Source organism: Rana temporaria, chromosome 6 (genome assembly GCF_905171775.1).
Source record: "Rana temporaria chromosome 6, aRanTem1.1, whole genome shotgun sequence".
NCBI lineage: Eukaryota > Metazoa > Chordata > Amphibia > Anura > Ranidae > Rana > Rana temporaria.
The window spans coordinates 105,187,829-105,213,450 of record NC_053494.1 but is presented as its reverse complement, the minus strand read 5'-3'; the positions used below and the strand labels follow the sequence as shown (position 1 = coordinate 105,213,450).

General features: G+C 41.9%; 1 protein-coding gene across 5 annotated transcripts in view; it reads left to right on the top strand.

Annotated features, from left to right (window-relative positions):
* Nucleotides 1–1,106: 1,106 nt before the first annotated feature.
* The window catches only part of TNRC18 (trinucleotide repeat containing 18), a 366,965-nt gene continuing 342,449 nt past the window's right edge, over nucleotides 1,107–25,622 (top strand). For 4 of the 5 annotated variants that reach the window (XM_040357109.1, XM_040357105.1, XM_040357108.1 and 1 more), the window contains exons 1-2: nucleotides 1,108–1,379; nucleotides 4,620–4,831. In XM_040357109.1, the coding sequence (XP_040213043.1) occupies nucleotides 4,663–4,831 (169 nt within the window). In that variant the 5' untranslated portion in view covers nucleotides 1,108–1,379; nucleotides 4,620–4,662. Of the gene's footprint in view, nucleotides 1,380–4,619; nucleotides 4,832–25,622 lie in introns of all 5 variants that reach the window. The other variant, XM_040357106.1, reaches the window with a different exon arrangement.

Genomic DNA, 25,622 nt, shown 5'->3' with positions numbered 1-25,622 from the left:
GTGCAGCATTTTTCCTCCTTCTATACAGTATATTTTTCTCTTTCTATACTGCATATTTTTCTCTTTCTATATAGTATCTTTCTGTAGCTCTCTATACGGTATATTTTTCCTCCTCCTATATAGTATCTTTCTGTAGTTCTCTATACAGTATCTATCTCTTTCTATACAGTATCCTTTTCCTCCTCCTATACAGTATCTTTCTGAATCTCTCTATACTGCATATTTTTCCTCCTATATAGTATCTTTCTGAATCTCTCTATACTGCATATTTTTCCTCCTATATAGTATATTTCTGTAGCTCTCTATGCAATATTCTTTTCTCTTTCTATACAGTATCTTTTTCCTCCTATACAGTCCATTTCTCTGCTCTTCTGACATTTTGCACCCCCCCCTGCTCTGAGCCCGCAACAGCCTGGGCGTCTTGAAACCGCCTTACTGGGTTTGGCTGGGGCGCCTTGAAACCCTGTCCGGGCTGTATTTCTGTATAAATGTGACGTTTTGCATGTGAGTTGTAATTTGTGGAGGAAAAAAAGCGTTCTAAATGTACGGCACCGATCAGCGCACACCCACATAAGGCCGTATGACAAAGTAGCAATGTTACATTGTAGCAGTGAGGCCAACAGCGAGCCCTTCGGTGCAGTTGGGTAGAGAGGTTTTCGGGCTCCTCAGCAATGTTGTGCAGTGGGTGGATGGAAGGTTCCTTATCTCTTCTGAATTCTTCTGCCGGTGAATTCAATCCCTGGGAAAAGCCAGCCGTGCACAAAGGCCGCATTGCTGAGGGGTCCCGGGGGTCAGCGGAGCGCAGAGCCGACTACACACAGAGCTGACAGCATTAGGAACTAAAAACAATTCAATTGTACCTACTGCAAACATACGTAAGGCCCGGGGGAGCCTGGAAACTTCCCCGCAAAAATTCTCACCGCCACTTCATACCATTCAGCCTCTCGCGGGGAGCCTTGAAACCAGAACAGTTCTTACTCCATAACTGACTTAATGGAAATGGCTGAGAGCCAAAGTGTTTACAGGCCGCTGACTGGCAGCCGCGCCGACCAACCAGAAGGTGGCTCCAGGCAGCGGGGCGGGTCGTGCCAGGGGGCTGGGCCATGGACACAATGCTTGTTTCAGTTCTAGTGAACGCTCTCGGTGGCAGTTCGCTGTTGAGGTTGTGAAGGATCTGCGTCAGTTCGGAGTTCTGCACCAAGCTGACACGTCCGCTCACTGGATTATACATGGCCGATCTGTGGGGGGTTTTCTTTTATCGTGCTCCTCAGTCAGTGAGGGACCGACCATGAGAGTGTATTAGCGGGGAGTGGATTGATTCGGGCTTCCCAGAGGATGGCAGCTCTCTGAGGGAAGGAACTGCGCCAATCCACACCGAGGTAAAACCGAGACTCCATATTGATGAAGAAGAGGGGAGTGCGGGCTGTACACTGCGGGGGTCAGGGGACACATTCAGCCATATTTACTGCACACAGTGCCCGGGAACTTCTCCTACTACACCGCCGGCCTGTGCGACACCCTCTACATAGGGGTGACTTACCGTCCGAGGGGACCAACTGTTCACCCCCATCACTTCTCTCATCATCCAGGGCTGTGCTGGCAAGAAATACCACCCTTCTACCATCACTTTGTATGAGGGGCTTCGCATTTCTATTCAACATACCTAAAAGTCAATGTACATCCGTTTATTATATACACTTCTATATATTACACAATTCCCACTACTAATAAATACTCGGTATACATGGATACTTGCAAATGGTGATGGCTAAATACTCCCCTATAGATATATGTACACTAAAAATACTCCCCCTATAGATATATGTACACTAAAAATACCCCCCTGTAGATATATGTACACTAAAAATACTCCCCTATAGATATATGTACACTAAAAATACTCCCCTATAGATATATGTACACTAAAAATACTCCCCTGTAGATATATGTACACTAAAAATACTCCCCTGTAGATATATGTACACTAAAAATACTCCCCTATAGATATATGTACACTAAAAATACTCCCCCTATAGATATATGTATACTAAAAATACTCCCCTATAGATATATGTATACTAAAGACCCACTATAAATATATGTACACTACATACCCCTATATATATATATATATATATATATATATATATATATATATATATACATACACACACACACACTAAATACTCCCCTATAGAGACATGTGCACTAAATAAATCACTATAGAGATACACACACACACACCCCTATATATATATATATATATATATATATATATATATATACATACACACTAAATACTCCACTATAAAGATATGTACACTAAATGACTGCTTTATTCTCCCATATATATATATATATATATATATATATATATACACACACTAAATATCCACTATAGATATATGTAACTAAATGACATAAACACCCAATATAGATATATGTACACAAAATACCCACTATAGATATATTTACTCTAAATGACTACTAAATATCCAATGTTGATATATGTACACTAAATTACTGCTAAATGCCCACTATAGATATATGTACAGGAGCATTACAATTTTGAATTTGGGGTGGAATAATGCCTTGTTTCAAGATTTATCTTCTTATGAGAATTGGGTGTATATAATATAAACTAATGTACGTTGATTATTTATTTTCATATTATTGATAGCGCTGACCTGTTGGTTAAAGGGGCATTTACTTCAAAATAAACATATTAGATACCCTAAATAGATAAATGCGCAATGAATAGTGACTACTAAATACCCAATACATTTATATCTTAAATATCGACTGCTAAATGCCCAGATATACTGTAGATGCATAAACCTCAACCACAGGTTATTCAATATAGATACAAAAACATCAACTAATGAGTAGTAAATATCCAATATTGATATGTAAACATCAACTAATGAATGCTAATATCAAAACTACCAAGAAAAAAACAATTTAGATACACAAAACTCAAATAATGAGTACTAAATACCCAATATGAATATATTCACATCAAATAACGAGTACTGCATATCCAATATTGATGTATAAACATTAACTAATGAATGCTAAATACCCAAACATATAAATGTATAAACATCAAATAATCACTGCTAAATACCCAATATCTCTATCTATATCTCTCTCTCTCTATATATATATATATATATATATAACACAACAACTACTGAATGCTAAATACCCAATATATATATCTGTATATCTCTAGCTATATATATATATATATATATATATATATATATATAGACACAACAACTACTGAATGCTAAACACCTCAATATATATCTGTGTAAACCTCAAATTACCAGAGAATAATTGATACACAAACATCAAATAACGAGTACTAAATATCCATTATTGATATATAAACATCAACTAATGAATATTAAATACCCAGCTATGTAACTATAAACCTCAAATAATGTCCACTAAATACCCAAATATTGATGTATAAGCATCAAATACTCTCAGCTAAATATCCAATTTAGACATATAAAAATGAATGCTAAATACCCAAATATATGGCTGTATAAATCTCAAATTACCAGGCAATACTCAATATAGATACACAAACATTAAATCAGTACTAAATATCCGATATAGATATATGTACAAAATGAGTGCCAATGTACCTTTTTGCATTAGGTTCAATACATGCGTTTGTTGAAATGTCTGTATAGATAAAACACTGTTACGCTGCTATGTAATATTCCTGTATGTTTGCCCCTTCCGCCCACCTACACAAGCATCTTGGCATTGTACAGAAATAGGGCATTGGAGTAATATGCCGATTTTTGTTCAGTGGAATCCAGAATTTTATGTGATGTGAGCTATGATTATAGTAGCAGTGTCTTGTACCTATCTGTGTGGTATTTGTTGTAAAACGACTATACAAGATCAGCTGCTTTGATATTTTTATGGGTTTACACCAAAATAGAGGTCATGTTACACAAATGTGACTTTTCACAGTTGTGTGCTTTCTTTAAGAATATATGGATTTCTTTTGGCATGCTGCACTTTACAAGGAAAGCTCAGAATGAGTTTGTATTACGTGCTGAGTATTTTGCATCCAATTCTACGTGTTTCCTAATATTTTTGCTTCTCGGTCCATGCTCTGTTTTCGTTTGGCTGTGATCCTTTCTACATAATAGGGATTGGGTTTTTTAAAAATGTTGACATTACAGTGTACTCGATGATCTGTTGTATGATGCAGGTCCAATTTACACTAGAACGTATGCTAGGAAAAAATGGCTCCTGACACCAATAGCATATTGAAACTCATCACTGTAATTATTTGCATGTGCCCTTGTTATTTTGTTGTGTTTTAGATTGTCGTACTATTATACTTTGCAAAGATCCAGTGAGAGTTTGAACATATATCGCACATTTTCACACGTATAGGTGTTGGGTGTATTTCCATAGGAAGCACACTAAAGATATTATTGGAAGCTAGAACTGTCTGTTCTGCCATTCATGTGATGATTGTGTACTTAAATAGCTTCTTCAGTACCTGTAGACAAAAAAAATACAAACACAGTAAAAGCTTGCTGAGAATTGAATTCTAATTGAATGAAAATGTTTGTTTATTTTAGGTAGGCTTTGAATCATGGTCCGGTTCAAGGATTCTGTGTAAAGATGGATGGCCGAGAATTTGTCAACATGCCCCCCTTAGGGCTGCCACTGGAGCCTGGCCGTGTTTCCTCTGGAGCAGCTGGTGGGCGCCTTATTCCATCCACAGGTCAATTGCCGCCATTTTGCACAGCAAAGTATTTCCCCACACCTCTTGGTTTACACTCACAGCCAGGTAAGACAGAAAAACAGCTATGAATGCTTGTGTAAACTAAAATGGTGGTTTTGCTGCTAGTTGCAGGTAACCAGGCATCTAATGTTTCTGCTCTAGTTTGTAGATCAACATACAGCTGTTTTATGTGTTCCAGTTAGCAGAAACGGATTGGTAATTATTTTAATAGCTGGTTGCAGTGGAAATCGTATCACTCTGATAGGGATCAAGAGTCCTATATGTGGTCAATTTTCAAATGCGTTTGTGTCATTTAGAAATGTAAGATTTTTTTGTTTTGTTTTTTCCGTCCCCCCCCCCCCCCCCCCCCCCCCAGTTTAACATGATAGTTATGCTAGTCACTGCTGGATAAGTAAGGTTTGGTATCTATTAATACTATTAGGCTGGCTACATATATTAAAATCCGGTTGTACAATTTTTAGATCAAGGCTTGCCCTGAGTTTAAACTGAATGGATTGTTTAGTTATGTCTTTAAACTCCATATTGTTGATAAATATGATGATTGTCAGATTTAACACGTATGCTTAGTGTAATACTTGGCATTTGTAGAATGGTCAAATCCACAACTTGAACTAGAGACAGAATTTTAACATTGTGTGCCAAACTATACCACTTGGGCTAAGGTTACCTTTTGTAATATGTTATATTCGGGGTGTAACATCTAATCGTGAAACCGCTGCTTACTGTAGCCGGTCCTAGTATGGATGTGAAAACCTCAGTCAATACTGCTCCTCGGGCCACGTCCCCTGACATATTTGGCCCCAACCTTCGGGGGCTTAATCATAGGTAGTAGGGCAAAACATGGCAGGGGGCGTGACCTTAAGAGTGGCATTGACTGAGGCTTGCACATGACTACATTCATACTAGGACCGGTGAGCGTCAGGTTTCATGTTTAAATGTTCATTGCTCACTTAGGCCCCTTTCACACTGGGGCGGCGTCGGCGGCAAAGCGCTGCTATTTTTAGCAGCGCCTTACAGCCAATTTTGTGGCGCTATTCGGCCGCTTGCGGGGCGGTTTTACTATTTTTAGCGTTATAGTGCCAGTGTGAAAGGGGTCTTGGGCTTGCATCCCTGCTTTTCTGAGTGCCAATGGGGCTCTACACCTCAGCCTGGAGCAGCACTACCAAGTACTTATGGCCTCATTGTAATATGTTAATGTAGCACCAGCCCCCCCTCGTCCCCCATTGTGACAGCGAGTGGGTAATCTTATCCCCCTGCTCGCTGTCGCAATTTAAAAAAAAAATGGGCCCGGGCTTAGCCCGCCTGGCCGCTTCACTCATTCAGAGTTCTGTGAATGTGAAAACTACAAGTACCAACAGCCTTTGTGGCTTGTAGTTCTTAAAGAACTACCATGGCACTGTTAAGAGTGCTCTGGTAGTTCATTGATTCTTCTTGTCTGTGTGAAACTGCCTGCCTGTACGATGAATGGGCAGGCAGCTTTCATTGGTGGCATTTCGGAGTCCTGCATGGCACCTGTGATCTGCAATTCTTTCCAGGCTTCTGCAAAAAAAAAAAAAAAAATGCAAATGCACATTTTTTTTTTTTCCTGCAAAAAATGTGCATTTGTTATTTCTTTAAAAAGTGAACTTCTCCTTTTAAGGTTCCAGTCGCACCATCAGCATGTGTTATACTCTGCATAACTGGTGACCGCTGCTGAAAGATTATTATGACATAACATGCGGTTTACTTTTTTATATATTGCACTGTTTCATTCATCAATTTTTGATATGTTGTAGTGTGTCGCTATACACTGCGCTGTACAAAAATGGAGCGTGTCCTACTTTTTATTTTTTCCCATGCACACGCAATTGCAGCATATTGTGTGAATTTGACTAAAAGGGCATGAGGCAGATTGTTCAGTGCAGACCATTGCATATGGTCTGACACCCTTAGATCTGGATTAGAACTGAGTCACTATTAGTCAGTTTGTTCAGCTCATGTGCATAACTGTGAACATTCATAATTCAGATTTTTTTTTTACAGTGTTGTTTGGTTTGGGCTTTTCCATGTCATTTTCAGCCAGTGATGTTTAATTGTTCAGCTCAGTGTTATAATGTGACTTGAAATGCCTCAACTTGGTGGTTGTAAAGGCTGAAGGTTTATTTACTCTTATGTCGCGTACACACGATCATTTTTCGGGTTCTAATAAATTACGTTTTTCAGGCTCTAGAAAAAACAGCGTTTTTTTCAACTTGATCATTAAAACGGCCTTGTCTACACACATGATTTTGTGTTGTTAAAAGACGATTTGCGCTTTTCTGTCTGTTACAGCGTGATGAATGTACTAACTCCATTACGAACGGTAGTTTTACCAGAACGAACGCTCCCGTCTCATAACTTGCTTCTGAGCATGTGCAAATTTTTCACATAGTTAAAGCCCACACACGACCATTTTTTACAACACGAAAAACGACAACGTTAAAAAATAGAACCCGAAAAATACTCTGAAGCCCAAACACGATAGTTTTTAATGACATAAAAAAAAACGTCATTTTTTAGAACCCTCTTTCTGAGATTTGTTGTTTACAAGTTAAAAACATATTTTTTTTGTTTTTTGCTAGAAAATTACTTATTTCTGCCAGTCATAGGCTGTGTCACGCCCCTCCAGCCTGTGTCTTCATGTAATATCCCACCTCCATTGTGTTTAGTGGACATGGAGGAGGGTGGGAGTGAGTGGGCTGTCATTTATCACAGTGTACGCCCACATGTGACTCTCTAGTTGCATGGGCTGCTCAGGTTTGATAGGGAAGAAATGTTAAAGCGGTGGTTCCCCTAAAAATAAAATTTTAACATTGCTTTTCCCAAATAAATTACGTTTAGAATCGGCCGGTTTTATAAAAAAAAAAAAAGGTCCGTACATACCGTTTGTTGTTTTCGTTCCCACCGCCACTTCCGGGTACGATGCCGGCGGTGGGCGTTCCTAATTGATGGACAGGCATCCGACCGACGCATACATCGCGTCACGAGATGCCGAAAGAAGCCGAACGTCGGTGCGGCTCTATACGGCGCATGCGCACCGACGTTCGGCTTCTTTCGGCATCTCGTGACGCGATGGATGCGTCGGTCGGATGCCTGTCCATCAATTAGGAACGCCCACCGCCGGCATCGTACCCGGAAGTGGCGGTGGGAACGAAAACAACAAACGGTATGTACGGACCTTTTTTTTTTTATAAAACCGGCCGATTCTAATTGTAATTTATTTGGGAAAAGCAATGTTAAAATTTTATTTTTAGGGGAACCACCGCTTTAAGGGTCGAAAATCCTCTGAAACCTGGGCATGTGCACTAGCTGCCAACGCTGCTCTGCCAAATCCCCCAACTGCAGTGGAGACATGGATAGAAGTGGGCGAACAGCAGGATCAACCAGGGTTTTTGCAGAATACAGAAAACAAATCCCCATAGTGACTGAGTATGAATAGCATATAATAGAGCTTTATTGATAGTTTTTTTTCAAAGCGGAGCTCCACCAGCCGCAGATCTCTCCCTCATAGGATCCTGTGAGGAGGGGGGCCGGGCGCGAGCCACACTTTGTGTGCATTCAGGTGTTTTAATCCTAATGCATTCTCTAAAAAATCCAGCCTCCTTAACCACTTCCGGACCGCCTGCCTTTGTTATATGTCGGTATTTTGACGTTAAATATGGGGGTTATGGCAGCAGATGGCTGCCATAACCCCAGTATATTCTTAAACGGCGGGCGGTCCGCTTTTGGATAAAATTTGTCTCGTGGCGTATTTTCTACGAGGTCACTATTATTGGCGACGGGAGAGGTGACCCCCCCCCTCTGGCCACATTCCGGTCATCTCAACCGCTTACTGGAGCCATTGGTAGCAGTGGAGACGATCCACTGTCGAGGGATCCACTGTCGAGGCACTGTCGAGGGAGGGAATGATGGGCCCCACTCGACTCAGTGACGCTGGATGATGGAAGCAACGTCAAACTTCACCTCCACCCAACGGCCTTAAAGGCATTTAAGTGTATATGTGAGATCTTTTTGACCCCAGATCTAACATTAAAGAGGTCATGTCATGCTTTTTTTTTCTATTACAAAACTATTTTTTTTAAAGGGACAGTGTAAAAATAAAAAGTAAAATGAACCACTTAAAGGGATTGTAAATGTTTGTTTTTTATTTTCTAAATAGGTTCCTTTAAGCTAGTGCATTGTTGGTTCACTTACCTTTTCCTTCAATTTCCCTTCCAAATGTTTTTTTTCCTTTTTGTTTTCTTTGTCTGAAATTCTCACTTCCTGTTCCTCCTCAGTAAGCTGTTCTGACCGACTAACCCCCAGCCAAACGTTTCGGATGATGGGGGCAAGCTTACTGAGGAGAAACGAGAAGTGAGAAATTCAGACAAAGAAAAAAAACCTTGAGAAGGGAAATCGAAGGAAAGGGTAAGCGAACCAACAATGCACTAGCTTAAAGCAGGGTTTAACAAATTTGCTTGGAATCTAGGAGCCAGCTAAAAAAGTTAGGAGCCAGAAAACGCACCCCGTCCCGACGAACTTGCGCGCAGAAGCGAACACATACGTGAGCAGCGCCCGCATATGTAAACGGTGTTCAAACCACACATGTGAGGTATTGCTGCGATTGGTAGAGCGAGAGCAATAATTCTAGCCCTAGACCTCCTCTGTAAGAGCCCTTTCACACTGGTGCATTTTTGCCGCGTTTTCGCGGTAAAAATAGCGCTATTAAAACGCTCCCCATGCCCCTCTCCATTGAAATGAATTAAAAACGCGGTAAAATCGCGGTGTTTTACCGCGATTTTAACGCTCCGATTTTACCGCGTTTTTACAGCGGTTTTTAATTCATTTCAATGGAGGGGGCATGGGGAGCATTTTATGAGCGTTTTAATAGCGCTATTTTTACCGCGAAACCGCGGCAAAAACGCACCAGTGTGAAAGGGCCCTTACTCAAAACATGCAACCTGTAGATTTTTTTTAAACGTCGCCTATGAAGATTTTAAAGGGTAAAAGTTTGTCGACATTCCACGAGCGGACGCAATTTTGAAGCGTGACATGTTGGGTATGAATTTACTTGGCGGAACATTATCTTTCATAATATAAAAAAAATGGGGATAACTTTACTGCTGTCTTATTTTTTAATTAAAAAAAAGTGTAATTTTTTTCCCAAAAAAGTGCGCTTGTAAGACCGCTGCGTAAATACGGCGTGACAGAAAGTATTGCAATGATCGCCATTTTATTCTCTAGGGTGTTAGGATAAAAAATATATATAATGTTTGGGGGTTCTAATTCAGGGCTCGACAAATCCCGGTCGCCATGGCGACTAGAAATAGCATCCTGGCGACTTGGCTTGGACGGTGGACTTTTTTGTAAAGTCCCCAACTCTTCCTTGTGTGAGCTGGCGCCATCTGGTGGTGGCCGTTGGTATTACAAGTTAAGCATTACAAGTTAAACAGCAATTCTAATGTCATTTTTCACTATTTTCACTGCCCCGGGACAGTGCGGGGGACACTGGCTCCTAGATTCCAAGCACATTTGTCAAACCCTGTTCTAATTAGAGGAAAGGAGATGGCAGTGAAAATAGTGAAAAATTACATTAGCATTGCTGTTTAACTTGTAATGCCAACGGCCACCACCAGATGGCGCCAGCTCACAGAAGGAAGAGCTTGGGACAGCTTGGGACTTCACAAGGAATAATCCCTTACTGCTAAGCGCCAATTACAGTTAAGCTTATGCACAATACGTATGTAGAAGCTATGCTACAGTTAAATTGATGCATACTGACTTCATGATTAATGTATATATTGGTGAAATCCAGCCTTTATCAGGGAATACATTTGCACGGAGTACTGTTCCAGAATCTTCTATAGCAGTGATGGCAAACCTATGGCACGCATACCCCTCTTTGTGGGCACACAGAAGCTCCGGGCACACAGGAGGACAAAGCACCCAGTGTCCCCCGCACTGTCCCGGCACCACCTACCTCCTCCTCATCACACAGCACTTTGACTCAGTGGATAAAGCAATGCGGGCCTGACTCACAGACTGGCAGCAAGGGTGGCCAATCACCTCACTCAGCCTCACTCAGAGCGGCCGTTGATGAGCCATGTGACCATGTTCTGTGCTATGGTGATGGCAAGAGAGGTGTTTATGGGTAGAGGGAGCAAGATGGGCAACATGAGTGTCACTGTAACATTGCTGTACCACAGAAGACGGGGGAGGGGGTGGTGAGCTACAGAGGGGGGACCAGATGTGTGATGGAGAGGAAAGTGCACCATGAGCTGCATGGATGGGTGTGATGCATGGTGAGGAGGAGTGCTATGAGTTACATGGCAATGTATAATGTGCTGTAGTTCGCTGATGTGATGTGGCTGGACAACAGAGGTGTGAACTGAATCCCAATACATAATATGTGCTAGAAGTTTACAGTGTGATGGAGATGTGCTGCATGGCAATGGATGCTGGCACTCTGAAATAAATAAGTTGGTTTTATGTTGCAGTTTGGGCACTCGGGCTCAAAAAGGTTCGCCATCACTGTTCTATAGTCCCAATGTTAAGGCAGACACCTATAGACATGAGTAGAAAAAACATTCTGAATATAAACTGTATATAGGCAGTGAGAGTTTATGTAAAAAAAAGTTAAATATAGTTATTTTTATTGTTTATAACAGGATATCTGTGTGTGTGTGTGTGTGTGTACTGCAGTATGCTTCATTAGGAGACTGTGTACGTATCCAACCAATTGTCAGAGATTTCTTTGACTTTGTGCCTAAAGCTACATGAAATAAGCAAAAATCTACTGCAGATTCCTTTTTATTGCTTGAAACGCAGATAAGGGTGGCGATCTAATTGAATTTTGCATTCTCATACTCTAAAATGCTTCTATTGTGATTACCTTTTGAGTTTATTTTTGTACTCAGTCATTGGTTTTCATGAGCAAAATACAGACTTATTTGTGTTTTTTATATTGTAGAATTGTGTTCAATTGTCCTTAATTAGTTGTGTATGCTATACAGCATTCTTTTTCTTTCTTTGGTGTGTGTGTGTGTGTATAAGCAACTAGTTTAGGCGTGTTTTTTTTTTTTGTGTGTATGCAAATTATGTTTCTGTGAGTAATAGGCCATACACATGATCTGAATCGGACGACAGAATAAAAAATCGGAAGTGATGTCACGTGTTGTAATGCATGTCTATGGTATTTTCAGACGACAACCGTACATTCTGGTATCATACTAGAATTTTTCGTGTTTGTCCGAGCAGATGAACTGTCGTAATCGGCTCTGTACTAACGAGCTGAATATTGTTTGATCGCTTCGAAAGGGGTATTTTTCCACCAATTTTCGGATCGTGAGCATTTTTCCGGCGTTTATGAGCGTTTACAATCGTATTTGATAATGCATTTTACACGTCAGTAGACCCTCCAAATGCCTTCAATGAAGGAAAGTCTCCCTCTCCCTCTATATGCTGGTAAAATAACATAAAGAAGCGTTCAGGGGCTGCTCAAAAAAATGCCCAAATGCTCCTAAACATCTGTTTATCCGCTGCAGTGTACATGTTACTACATGGTTAAAATAATTATTGTTGCAGATTTTTTATTAGTATCTGATAAGTTCTTATACGTTTACATGGTATTTTATAGTTTTAAGTGGGACTTATATTTTATATAAGTCTTCTATTTAAATACCTCCACATATGTTCTTTGATCAGTTTTTGACTGCATTGTGGCTTGGCAGTGCTAATTCTCGCTGCAAGGAGTACAAAGATCTCTTATCACTTGAATCTTAGCAAGCGTGTAATGAGGAACAAGAAAAAGTTTGCAGAATGGCTGCACCTATTATAGTGTGGAAAACTGTGCCCTAACTAGAAGGTTTTGTGTGTAGTAAATAAAGACTTTCTAAAGGCGTTTACAATGGCTAGATCTTCACTTTTCAGATGCAAAACTAGGATATTTTTACATGGGTCGCACTATCACTCCCCAATCCCCATAGAAAATGAGCCATATTGAGTAGAGTACTTTTAGGCCTTATCCACACTGCAGCTCAAAGAAGCTGCCCCTACAGGCATTTTTTTTTTGCCTGAAAACACTCCCCTCCATGTTGGCCAATAGTACACATTTACTAAAACTGGAGTACAAAATTTGGTGTAGTGATGCATGGTATCCATTCAGCTTGTGCAATTAAGCTTTGACAATGAAACCTGGAAGCGGAGTTGCACCAGATTTTGCACTCTCCTGTTTTAGTAAATCAACCCCAATGTATCCAAGTACACTATGGCAGAAGTTTACAGGCATATGTTCTTATAGGCACAAATGCCTGTAAAAGCAGCTTGTTTTTTTGAGCTGCAGTGTGGATGAGCCCTGAGCCAGGGACATGCAGGCCTGCTGAACCGGACACATTTTTGTGGTTTAGCCTTCTCTGTTCAACAGAAAATCATCGTTAGACTGGCTTTTGTCGAACGATCCTGCTGAAAAAAGTGTGATCAGTGCTGATCAGTGTGTTCTGACAGGTGATGAGTCCCCACTGTCATAATACAGTAGCGCAGCAGGGGGAATTCTTGCATCCACACTGCTTTAGTGAATGCGAGAATCTGAGACTTTTTTTTTTTTTTTTCGTTCAACCCACTGATTTGAGCGAAAAGATGCTGTGTGTGTATCAGTGGTAATTTTGTCAGCAAAATTTGATTTTGTTTTAGGGTCCTTTCACACATGCTGACCGTTCAGGTTTTTTTTTTTCTCCATACATTTTTTTTCCACCTGTTTTTTCTCCACCCTTCATTTACATCAGTTTTTCCATAATGCATTAATGTCCGTTTTTCATCCGTCAATGGATTAATGAAAAACAGACAGCATGTGTGAAAGGGGCCTTAGGCTTGTTTTCACGGACTCCGCTTGTTCAGCAGGGATCGATCCGATGATCCCTGCTGACCCAGCGGATGACAGGTCCATCTCTGCTCACTGTGCAGAGACAGACCTGCCAGAGCCCTGCTCTCCTCTAGGGGGAGATCAGATTAAAACAAACCGCCTGTCCGTTTTCTTCCGATCCGCCAGATGTTTTAAAAATAGGGTTTTTCCGTCTGTCTGGATTTAGCGGGCCAGATGTCAGCGGGCATGTCACCGCTGACATCCGTTGCTCAATAGAGGTAAATGCAGCATTCATTCAGGCTTGCCTGAAATAACTGACGGGCCTTAGGCCCCCTTTCACACATGCCTTCAGTTTGTTTCATCAGTTGTCACATTTTTTCCCTCAAAAAACAAACAAAAACGGATCAGTTCGTTCCCCATCAGTTCGTTCCCCATCAGTTCGTTCCCCATCAGTTCGTTCCCCATCAGTTCGTTCCCCATCAGTTCGTTCCCCATCAGTTCGTTCCCCATCAGTTCGTTCCCCATCAGTTCGTTCCCCATCAGTTCGTTCCCCATCAGTTCGTTCCCCATCAGTTCGTTCCCCATCAGTTCGTTCCATCAACTTAACCACTCGAGTCAAATTTTTGGTTTACATTAGAGCTGCAAGATTCTGGATAAAATGAGAATCACAATTTTTTTGCTTAGAATAAAGATCACGATTCTCGCGGTGTAACATTATCTTTCACATTATACAAAACAATTGGGCTAACTTTACTGTTTTTTTTTTGTTTTGTTTTTTAATTCATGAACCACTTTCCGAACACCTACCACAGTTATACTGCAGTAAGGTTGCTGGATATCGCAAGTCGGCGTAGGTGTACATCGGTCCGTGCATGTGATATAGCGGGAGCACGCCCACGGGTATGGCGGACCCTGTCCGCCGACAACCCACGATCGCGGTATAAACAAGGTGGATCCCCGTTGTGACAGGGGACATGGAGATCTGCTGTTCCCAGTCATCTAGATTAGCGATCTCTCTGGTGTTCCAGGCTGACCCCCCCCCCCCCCCGCAACAATTAGAACACACACAGTTAACAATAGGGGGCGATTAGTGTAATTATTTTACATTGATCAGTTCCTTTTTTTATAGCACTGATTAATGTAATATTGTCACTGGTCACAGTGTCACACGATCGCGCAATCGTCAGTTAAAGCGACGCAGTGCCGTATTGCAAAAAAAATGGCATGGTCAGGAAGTGGGTAAAGTGTATTTTTTTTCCCAAAAAATTGCGTTTGAATGACTGCTGAGCAAAAACCATGTGACATAAAATATTGCAAAGATCGCAATTTTATTCTATAGGGTCTCTTCTAAAAAATATATATATATATATATATGTATATGTTTGGGGATTAATTCTTTAGCAAAAAAAATACAGATTTGAACTTGTAAGCAACAAGTGTCAGAAAAAGGTTTTCGGATTTAAGTGGTTAAACTGACCTCATTTACAGACCGAAATTAATCCCTTTTGACTTGGAACCAAGAGATATTATATCTCTCTGCGCTGAGGAATGTCTCTCTGCGCTCTGACGTATAGAAAAAAAAAGCAGACAATTGCATTTAAAAGCTGCCAATGACAGTCAACGCTGGTAAGTGAGGGAGCCTTGTCTGTGCATGCTGCCCCCTCACTCTGTATACTGCTCTTCTCCTCTCCTACCTTTTCTCCACCACAACACCCCCCCCCTCACCAGTGAATAGGTTCTCCTAAAAACCAATGCAACAACGTGGACCGTTTTTCGTTCGATACTTTTTTTTAACGGATGAAAAATAGGGCTTTCACCTGTTCAAAAAAATACGGATGTTGACGGAAGCGGATAGAAATAGATGAATGTTCGTTGTCATCCATTTTTCCATAGGAATGCATTGATGTACGTTTTTGATCTGTAACTGAATGGATAAAAAACGGATGAACGGTCCATATGTGGGAAAGGGGCCTTAGGACTTTTGACTAAAATGTCATTTCCGTTTTAGTCCCCTTTTAGTCTTCTGCATTTGTTTTAGTCATATTTAGTTGACTAAATCTCCAGTACATTTTAGTTGTCTAAAATGTAATGGGTGCAGTTAAATTGTAATTAATTATTTAAGCATTTCTCTACAATATCCAAACTCATTATATACTCCTGGAGTGAAAAATCAAATATGTTAATTTTTATGGTATTCAGGTTTGAACATGCACTACAGACACAGATATAATTGTTATATAATGTCTTTATTTAACCAAGTTTTGTTACACTTCTGTCAAAAAAGCAATATTCTTGTAAATGTAAAAAAAACACACACACACACACACACACACACACAAAAGCCCTTTGCGTGATGATGCCAACATGCAGGGCACATTTACACAAACGTTATTTCTTTAACTGTTAAAGTTCATGTAAATGTGCACTGCATGGTGGCATTGGCATCTCGCACAGAGTTTTTGGGGTTTTTAGAACACAGAAAAACATTTCAGCAGCTACAAGCACACAGCGCAGGCACTGTCACTGGCAGTTAGGCACAGCATAATAAACCAATACTCGAGGGTAATGCTTATTTCTACAATAAGAATCAGTTTATTATTTCAACAGTTCTGATTCTCAGCTACATTTTAAAGAAAAAGTGCACAGTCTACAATAATGCCATTAGTGTGTGGGTTCATCACAGTTGCCACTTTTTATCCTTCTCTCCCCAGTCGCAATGACAATAGCCCGCATGGGTGCTCAACCTGTGGCTCTCCAGCTGTTTCAGAACTACAATTCCCATGAGGCATTGCAAGCTACTGACTGTTACAAGCATGACTCCCAAAGGCAGAGGCATGATGGGACTTGAAGTTCTGCAACAGCTGGAGAGCCACAGGTTGAGCACCCATGCAATAGAGGTAAAGACTACTAGGGGCAGGACCCTGACGTAAGGCTGCCCTTTTTGACAGTTACTGATCTATTTTATTTTTTTAACATGAAGTTTGTTCAAGTTTTCAATACAAACAAACTAAAATCAGTGGTACAATTTTTTTCAGTCATATGCAGATCACCAATAAGGAACATATCAAAACAGTATCAACATATTCTGCTGTTACCCAAAGAGAAATGAAAATAAATCTATTGTCAAAAGTGTATTGAACTGAGTGCAGAAAAGAAAGGGAAAGTAGTGCGTTGTATATGGGGAGCGGTGGGAAGAAGTTCTACCTCTGTACTATTGGATAGTAACTTCCACTGAACACATGTACACTTTTCTTCTATATCACAAAACATCAATTGTTCCAAACCCTACTCCAGAGGCAGCCGCCGCTCACACGCCCCTATTTTAGTTCTCTGTGTGATATTTACTCCTATTGTCAAATTTGTGAATGCCAAGGAGAGGAGTTGATAAAAAGTGGTGGTTGTTATAGTTCCACATACTAATGGCATTTGTTGTTGTAGCCTGCACATTTCTCCTATGAATTTAAATTGACAAATAAAAATGTTGTTGAAAATATTGGTCTTTTCAGATAATTTTTTTTTTTTACGGGGGGGGGGGTGTTTAATTGGATTTTTGGGGGTTTCGATCTGATCGTTTGGAATTCGATCAGATTTTTTGGGGGGTTATTTAAATCAAATTTATTTTAATAAAATATTTTTTCTTTTTAAGATACATTAATATTTTTTCTTATTCAGCATGAAATGGAGCATACCGTGTTTCCCCGAAAATAAGCCCGGGTCTTATATTAATTTTGGCAGCCAAAAACAGACTAGGGCTTATTTTCGGGGTAGGTCTTATATGCTGTCTTCTCTTCCTCCCCCCCCCCCCCCGCCTGTCAGAAATCCCCTGTGGAAATTCCTAAAATTTACAGCACTGCATATTGTATAATGTGTATGTCTGCAATTCAATTGTGCCACATACCTTCTTCTAGTGCTGGGCACATCTGTAACCCTTTGAAGCTCTCTTCCCCTCTTCAAGCACTGCAGAGGGAGGGGGGCCCGAGATCCCTCGCTGACAGCTTGCAGAAGAGCAGAGCAGCCCGACATCAGCTGATCGCTGCTCGGAGATTCTGTTCCCCGACGGAGCTCTAAGGAATGCAGAGGGAGGGGGCCCGAGATTCCCCCTGACAGCTTTCAGAAGAGCAGATCAGCATGACATCAGCTGAGCGCTGCTCGGCGATTCCGTTTCCCGCCGAAAGCCTCTTCCCAGCTCTAAGGAATGCAGAGGGAGCGGGGCCCGAGATCCCCCGCTGGGAGGAGAGGGGAAGAGAAGAGCAGTGCAAGTACAGCTGAGAGCACAGGGAGGTCAGCGCTATACCAAAAGGTATTTGGCACAACTACACTATATAATAGTGTAATATAGTGGACTCTAGTATCTCCCCAGCACTCTAAACTAGGGCTTATTTTCGGGGTAGGGCTTATATTGCAGCCCTTTCTGAAAATCGGGGTAGGTCTTATTTTCGGGGTAGGTCTTATTTTCGGGGAAACACGGTAGTTATGTAGCATGAGGATGTATATTCTGCAATATAAATTTTTTTTTGGTAAACTCATCCAAAGAATGCAAGCTGAGATAACATGCACTGCATTGAAGCAGTTCAGGAATATTCCTTTATCCCATTGTTTTGCAAATCTATGTACACTACAAACTGTATGATTGTTTTGAAGAGAAATGTATCTGTACCATGCTCTAAGTGTGAGGAGGAAGGGCAAGCATTGAAACCTAAGCGGCTTATAAACCTTGTGATCTTTCTGCACATAGCTTGAAGTACTTATATTCTCCTCCCTTGAGGAGCAAACTGACAGCAGGCTGTAAAAAAAGACCCAGTTTGTGAAGCTCGAAGAGTTGAGCGAAATGCCTTGACATCTCCGTGTCCTACAGCCCGGCTCACTTGCCGCACACATATGCAGTCTTGTCTCCTGCTTCACCCTGCATTGCACGGAACTGGTCAGGCATCACGGTACCACAGGTATTTACTATATAGCCCCACTGCACAGTCTCGGTGTAAAAGAGCTCCAGGCAATATATACCTGGATGAGGTTCATTCCTATGGTGTCATGGAACGTAAGACAGACCAATTGTGGGCCTTTTGGTGGTAACATTTCATGGTCATGGACGGACCATTGGAGATGGCTGCATGATGGGTGAGACCTATCCATGGGATGGTTTGTTCTCTTTTATCTTCACATTGTGTTTTGATTATATAGACTCGTCCACCAATACATTGCTGCAGCTTCACGCATCAGAGATAATCCATCTCTACCTATATGCTTTCACTGACAGTCTTCATGTCTGCACCATCTCCTTTTGGGATCTGTCTGCATACATCCACATGAATTACTATTAGACAGTTCATCTCAGCACTTTCCATACTGTTGGTTCACTGTGACTGTTCCTCCACAGTGCCATTTCTGGCTCTGAGTTTTTTTTTTCAGTTTTCTTGAATCAACTGACATTTTTGTTTCATCAGTTGATTCAAGGGATCCTTGAACTTCATGCTCCCCAATACTTGGTATTACCAGATGCCTATTCCCAGACTATCAAACATATAGTCACCCCCTGTTTATGTGAGAAATGAATGTCTGTGTGCAAGTTAGCCCAAGCTGTGTATATTCATATTTTGATAATGTTTTTACACTTTTGGTAAAGATTTTGTTCGTTTTGACTCGGTAGCCAGCTGTAACGTTTACATGTCTTTTTTTAATTAAATTAAACTTTAATTCGATTAAAGTTTTTTTGTACTTTTTCTGTTTGCCAGTTTGGAAATATTTACTAACCTGACAGCTTATTATTCTAATGCCGCATACACACCATCACTTTATGTGATGAAAAAAACGACACTTTCTGTGAAGTAAAAAATGACGTTTTTGAAACTTCAATTTTCAAAGACGAAGTTGCCTACACACCATCGTTTTTCTCACAATGTTCTAGCAAAGTGAGGTTACGTTCCACCACGTTTCCACCAAGTAGCTTCTGGGCATGCGTGGATGAAAAAACGTCTTAGAAAACAATGTTTTTTGTTGCACACGGTCAATTTCTGTGAAGTAAAAAGTGCACTTTTGAAAAACGACACATAAAATTGAAGCATGCTTCAATTTTTTTTGGTCGTTTTTTACAAGACATAAAATGACGTTTTCCCCCACACACAGTCAATTAAAGTGACGTTTTTAAAAACGTCATTTTTTTTCATCACATAAAGTGATGGTGTGTACGCGGCATCAGGCTCCATGCACACTGGAAGCTAAAAAAAAGCTATAAAAAACGCCAGTAGCTTTGCAGGGAGGCTTTCAAAGTTTTTAGCGTATTTGCAATAGCGTTTATTAGTGTTTTTCAGTGTAATGATTTTTAGCTTTATTTTTATTTTCAATGGATAAAAAAAATGCTAAAAAACGCTGGGGAGCAGCGTTTATGAGCGTTTTGTCCCACTGAAAAACAGAACTTTGAACGCAAATTTATGGCATTCAGAAAAAAGCCCATAATCTCCACTGCTCATTAACACTAAGGCTCCATGCACACTGAAGCTGATAAACTGCAGTTTATTGGCGTTTTGGCTTTTTTTTTATTTTTAAAGCCCATAAACTGAACTCTATGTTAGCCTATGTGCCCATGCATACCTGGGCGTTTTTTAGTTTTAATGAGCTTTGGAGTTTATTGGCTTTTTTCTGAACGCCCAAAATTTGCGTTTAAAGTGCAGTTTTTCGGTGAAAAAAACGCTCAAACAATTGAAAAAAAAAGCTACACTAAAAAACGCTGATTAAAGCTATTGCAAAAACGCTAAAAAACGTTGAAATGCTCCCTGCAAAGCTACTGGCGTTTTTTATAGCTTTTTTTAGCTTCAGTGTGCATGGAGCCTAAAAAAACGTCCTTGTGTGCATGGACACATAGGCTAACATAGAGTGCAGTTTATGGGCTTTAAAAAAAAAAAAAAAAACGCCAATAAACTACAGTTTATTAGCTTCAGTGTGCATGGAGCCTAAATGGGAAACCTTAGTTTTGTTTACAAATACTAAAGATTTTAAGAGCCCATTCACACAGGGGCAACACGACTTCTAGCACGACTTTAGGGGGCAACTTGGAGACTTGAGTATGAATCATCAGGCAATTTACAAGGCAACTTCAAGTCGCCTCCAGGACAGGAGACTTTCCAGTGGCCAATCAAACAATCAGCTCTGTGGGAGGGAGGGGGAAGGGAGGGGTTTGCCTGAGAAATGTATGTTATCTTCCTGTATTGTTGCTTCAGTTAAAGGGGTGGTTCCCCCTTAAAAACAACTTTTTTTTATTCCACTGGCCCCCCACATTACAATCGAATTAAGGCTATTATTTTTTTTTTGCTGCTGTACATACCTTGATACAGCATCTTCACCCGTGCATCCGGGTTGCGAGTCCCGCGGGAGTGGGCGTTCCTCACATGCTGTTGATTGAAGTTTTTCGGAAAAACGAGCTCCCCCCTGTCGCGTAAGCCGCGTCACGGTTGGCGAAAGGAGCCGAACGGCGAGTCGGCGCTATACTGCGCATGCGCATCGCCGTTCGGCTCCTTTCGCCAATCGTGACGCGGCTTACGCGACGGGGGGGGAGAGCTCGTTTTTGGGAAAAACGTCAATCAAACACATGTGAGGAACGCCCACTCCCGCGGGACTCGCAACCCGGATGCACGGGTGAAGATGCTGTATCAAGGTATGTACAGCAGCAAAAAAAAAATAATAGCCTTAATTCGATTGTAATGTGGGGGGCCAGTGGAATAAAAAAAAGTTGTTTTTAAGGGGGAACCACCGCTTTAAGACAGTAATCCGACTTCTGAGGCGACTTCCATTGAAATCAATGGGTGCAAGTTGAAGTCGGATTGAAGTAGTACAGGAACCTTTTCTGAAGTCGGAGCAACTTGAGTAGTGTACATTAAGACGGCTCCCATTCATTTTCTCGACCGCGCGACTTGGCGCCGGGTCCCAGGTCGCCCCAGTGTGAACCGGCTCTGACTACCAGCAAGATGTAGATTTTGTTATGCTTTTTTTTTTTTTTTACCAGTCCCTGAATATTTTCATATGCTACATCAACAAGGATTTCACAGACAGTAGGGTTGACAAACAAGCAGCTTCTGCAAGTGGCGAGAACAGATCAGTTGGATCTAAGAATGGAGAAAAACGCTGCTTTACTTTTCCCTTTTCCCTTTAATTTTCTGTGCAATTGTGGAAAGGGCTTGTACCTGTAATGCTGCACAGTGCTCTGGACGGTGGTAGGAGGGGGCCTGTAATGCTGCACAGTGGTCTGAGGCATGTACTGTGGTGACCCCTCTGACCCAATGCGGGTTTCCTGTTAAGTCAGAGGGGGCAGGGTCATCCGTACATGTCACTGGGTAACCCCCGCGTTTCCCCATTGAGCCAGAGGGGGCGCGGTCGCCCGTGCACGTGACGGGTGGCCTCGCCCTCAGCTATTTAACAGCTGTCACAGCGAGAGAGCGTCATTCGGTGGGTGCCTGCCATGGAGGCAGGATCGTGTCGGTGTTTTTTTTTTCTCCGTATGCTCCGCAGAGTGGATTTACATCGCTGGAATTTTTTCATTTTTTTTAATAACGCTGTGTACTGTGGTTTTTAACATTTTTGACACTTTTTTTGTGTGTGAAATGGTAGGGGTACGATGTACCCCGTTACCAATTCACATAGGGGGGCGGGATTTGGGGTCCCCTTTGTTAAAGGGGGCTTCCAGATTCCGATAAGCCCCCCGCCCGCAGACCCCTACAACCACCGGGGATGAGGCCTTTGTCCCCATCAACATGGAGACATCCTCCCCATGTTGAGGGCATGTGGCCTGGTACAGTTCAGGAGGGGGGGGCCCCCTGCTCTCTCATCTCCCCTCTATTCCTGCGGCCTGCCAAGTTGCGTTCTCGGATAAGGATCTGGTATGGATTTTTGGGGGGAACCCCACGCCATTTTTTATTTTGGTGCAGGGTCCCCCTTAACCACTGCCCGACCAGCGAGAAACAATTTGCCACTTTACAGGCATACTATAGACACCCCCCAGGTATGAAATTTAAAGGAATATTTCACTTTTATTGTTTCACTTTAAGCATTATTAAAGTCACTGCTCCCGAAAAAAAATTGCAGTTTATAAAACTTTTTTTTTGCATTGATACCTGTCCCCTGGGGCAGGACCCGGTTCCCCAAACAATTTTTATGACAATACCTTGCATATTAGCCATTAACCACCTCCATACAGGGCACTTTCACCCCCTTCCTGCCAAAGCCGTTTTTCAGCTTTCAGCGCTGTTACACTTTGAATGACAATTGCACAGTCATGCAACACTGTACCCAAATGAAATTTTTATCATTTCCCCCCACAAATAGAGCTTTCTTTTGATGGTATTTGATCACCTTCTGCGTTTTTTTCTGCGCTATAAACAAAAGAAGAGGGACAAGTATAAAAAAATGGATATTATAGCACAAAGTAAAAAAAAAATTCCTCAGTTCAGGCCAATACGTATTCTACATATTTTAAATACAAAAATCGCAATAAGCGTATATTGATTGGTTAGCGCAAAAGTTATAGCGGCTACAAAATAGGGGATAGAGTTATAGCTTTTTTATTATATATATATATATATATATATATATATATATATATATATATATATATATATAAATATTTTTTACTAGTAATGGCGGCGATCTTTGATTTTTATTGTGCGATATTGCGGCGGACACATCGGATACTTTTGACACATTTTTGGGACCATTCACATTTATACAGCGATCCGTGCTATAACATTGCACTGATTACTGTATAAATGTGACTGGCAGGGAAGGGGCTAACACTAGCGGGCGATCAAGGGGTTAAATATGTTCCCTAGGGAGTGATTCTAACTGTGGGGAGGGGACTGACTGGGGGAGGTGACCGATCGGTGTCCCTATGTACAAGGGACACACCATCAGGCTCCTCTACCTGACAGGATGTGTTTACACACACAGATCCACGGTCCTGCTTAGGTACTGGGCAATTGCGGGTTCCCGGCGGACATTGGGGACTGCCGGGCACGTGCATCGGGTCCCCAGTGACGCGGCGGGTGCATGCTCCCTAGTGGCTCGGGAAGGCGAGACATCCACCCAGAATGAGAACTGCCTCGTCCCGCCATCATATGACGGTGGGCGGGCAGCTAGTGGTTAAAATTGGCACTTTTGATTATTCATGTTCGTGTCCCATAGACTTTAACGGTGTTCGTGTGTTCATTAGAGCTGCACGATTCTGGGAAAAATGAGAATCGCGATAAAATGAAGATCACGATTCTCAAACATTTATTTATTAAAAGTTATTTTCAACACAAAACTGAGCTTATGTGCTTAAATACAGTATCGGTAAATCTGACAGACTGTTTACATTAAATTACATTTTAAAAGCCGCAGCAAACCTGCTGACCTTACACGCTTGCTAATGTGAAAGAACACGTCGGATTTTCACATTTTACTAAATGCATACGAAACGTTGCTTCCTGACGAGACAGCCAAGATGACCGCCGCTCCGGAGCTAGGCCGAAGCCGGGGACTTTCCTATGGCCGAGATCGCAATTTTCTTACGATTAATCGTGCAGCTCTAGTGTTCATACAATTTTTTTGCCTGTTTGGCAAGTTCTGGTGCGAACTGAACTGGGGGGTGTTCAGCCTATCCCTAATAACCATGCCCAATATATGTATAACAATTGTGATCTATGGCATATATAAAACACAATTGTATTGCTTTCACCCTCAGTGTTGTGCCAATACAGAGGGATAGATATGTGTGTGTATATACAAGAGCCAAATGCTTGCATATACTCCTGCAAGAGACTAATAGGAACTAGTCCTGGTCCAATCAAGTGGGATCTTGGTTCCTTGAAAAGTGCAGAAAATTTAACAAACATAACTTGTCCTTTAATGATATCGAATGTAAGAAGGTAGCTGTAGAAACACATAATAATGACAGTGGTCCAGAGGAGGTATATAAATCAGGGTTTTATTTAGTCTATACATTTAAAGATTGCCACATTAGTGTAGAGCAGTGGTTCTCAACCTGGGGGTCGAATGATGATTTGCCAGGGGTCACCAAATCCTAGGCTTTTCCTGAAGCCCGCACCTCTCTCCCAGCCTTTTCGTAGCCACTCAGATGGGCTGTTCCCAGAGCCCGCGGCCGCCCACTCCACCTCTTTTCACCCGCCCATTCAGTTCACGGCATGCCTGGGGGGCAGAGACTAGAGGTCAGCTGACTGTAGAGTAATGTGAAGTGGGAAGGGCTGGGGCTGGAGCAAATCCTGTCTCCTTATTTTCGGCATAGGTGTCATTGCTACGAGACACCACAGAGCTGGAGACACAGTGAGTAACACTACCTGTGATTAGAGTTGCCATTAAAGGTCCCCACTACAGTTCTCAGATCAGCAGATGATCAAGAGCACCTAAGTTGGCTGATCAGAACTCCCCCCAACATTGCCACTAATTCCAACTCTCCCCAGGATTGCCACTCATTCCAACTCCCCCCCAGCACTGCCACTCAGAGGCTGCTCTAGGCTTTGTGAGGCCTTAGGCAAAACTTGAGATGGGGCCCCACTCACGCCCATGATGAGAAAAATAATTCAAGGACAAGAGCCTCTTCCCCACAACCCTGGCCGGTGGTTGTGGGGGTCTGCAGACAGGGGGCGTTTTGGAATCTAAAAGCCCCCCTTAACAAGACGGCCTACAGATCCTGCTCTTTAATAACTAAGGGGCCACCTGGTGATGTCACTTAGTGAACCCGCCCCCTTGTAAAATCATTGACTGAGGGCCTGCTGGGTCATTGACGTCACAGGGATGGTGTCACCAATATTCGATGGCTGTTAGGGATGCTGGCAGCTCTGCTCCTGAGTCAGGGCTCTTAACGCTGCCTGAGCACAGCAGCGTTAAGGTCCCCTGTCCCTCAAAACTTAGGTAATGCATTGGGTAAGTTAGGGGGCCGCGAGGCCCCTGTGAGTGCGAGGCCTTAGGCCACCCTCCACCAAGGAGTAAAAGAAGGAA